A 1,491-nucleotide genomic window follows, 5' to 3' on the forward strand; every position below is an offset into this window, starting at 1 on the left:
GGGGTCTGCAAATCCCTGGGGGTGAGGTGTCCCTTTGGGGAGGTGGGGTGGTCTCTGGGAGGGCGATGTCCCCATGGGGACATGGGGGGGGTCACGCGTGGGCAAGGGTGGCATCCCCTTGGGGAGCAGGGCTGTGACGTCCCCCAGGGGACGGGGTCCTGGGGGTGTGACATCCCCCAGGGGACGGGGTCCGGGGGGGTGTGACATCCCCGTGGGGTCGGGGGGGATGGTGGGGGGCAGAGCCGCTCCGGGCTGGGCCGGGGGTACCCGAGGGTGACGGGCGCTGCCCCGTGTCCCCCCCGTCCCCATCCCCGCGCAGATGGTGCCGTCGCCGAGGCCGTGGCGCGTGCTGGTGGCCGTGGCCCTGTGTGCCCTGCTGTGCCTGGGCACGCTGGGGGCCGCCTACCCCCCCAAGCCCGAGAGCCCCGGCGAGGCCGCGTCCCCCGAGGAGATGGCGCGGTACCTCTCGGCCCTGCGCCACTACATCAACCTGGTGACGCGGCAGAGGTGAGCGGGCACGACACGCGTGTGCCAGCTGTGTGCGAGATGTGTGTGTGCATGTGTGAGCCATGTGCGTGCATGTGCAAGCTGTGTGTGTGCAAGCCTGCTGGCACATGTGAGAGGTCCTCTTTGCACGCCCACATATGCGAGGTCCCCTTTGCACACTCACGAGCGTGAGGTTCCCTTTGCACACCACGTGCGCCCCTTTGCACACCCACGCGTGCGAGGTCCCCTTTGCACACCCACGAGTGCGAGGTTCCCTTTGCACACCCACGTGCACCCCTTTGCACGCCAGGTGTGCGAGGTCCCCTTTGCACACCCACATGCACCCCTTTGCACACCCATGCATGCGAGGTCCCCTTTGCACACCCACGTACGCCCCTTTGCACACCCACGAGTGTGAGGTTCCCTTTGCACACCCACATGCACCCCTTTGCACACCCACGTGCACGCCTTTGCATACCCACATGTGCAAGGTCCCCTTTGCACGCCCACGTGCGCCCCTTTGCACGCCCACGTGTCCCGCAGGTACGGCAAGCGTGCCAGCCCCGTGGCCGCGGTGTCAGAGCTGCTCCTGGGGCCCAGCAGTGACAGCTCACGGTGAGTGTCCCCCGTCCCCATCGCCCCGCGGGCACGGCGAGGGGCTGCACCCTGGGGTGGGGTCCCTGGGGGTAGGTTGGGGTCCCTGGGGGGGGTGGGGGGCGCTGGGGGTCTCGCCCCCCCTTTTCCTCACGCCAGCTCTTCCCGCAGGTACGACGGTGACTCCGCGTGGTGACGGGCTCCCCCAGCCCCCCCGTCCCCCCCGTCCCCCCCGTCTCTCTGTGTCTCCCTACGGGACCCCGGGGCTCCGCCTCAGGGTGGGCCCCAGCACCCAGGGCCAGCACGAGCCCCCCCCCTTCCGCCGGGAGGGCTGGGGACCCCCAGAGCCCAGCCCGGGGGGGTCCTGCTGGGGGGGGCCCTGACCCCGTCCCCTCCCCACCGCTGTCGGGG

General features: G+C 70.6%; 1 protein-coding gene across 1 annotated transcript; it reads left to right on the forward strand.

Moving 5' to 3' along the window:
- The first annotated feature begins 319 nt into the window (after positions 1-319).
- LOC137673968 (peptide YY-like) lies at positions 320-1,276 on the forward strand. The gene is made up of 3 exons (XM_068419031.1): positions 320-507; positions 1,030-1,101; positions 1,252-1,276. The coding sequence occupies exons 1-3, from the start codon at positions 320-322 to the stop codon at positions 1,274-1,276; spliced, it is 285 nt and encodes a 94-aa protein (XP_068275132.1).
- The last annotated feature ends 215 nt before the right edge of the window (positions 1,277-1,491 follow it).

This window comes from Nyctibius grandis, chromosome 26 (genome assembly GCF_013368605.1).
Source record: "Nyctibius grandis isolate bNycGra1 chromosome 26, bNycGra1.pri, whole genome shotgun sequence".
In the NCBI taxonomy this organism is placed as follows: domain Eukaryota; kingdom Metazoa; phylum Chordata; class Aves; order Nyctibiiformes; family Nyctibiidae; genus Nyctibius; species Nyctibius grandis.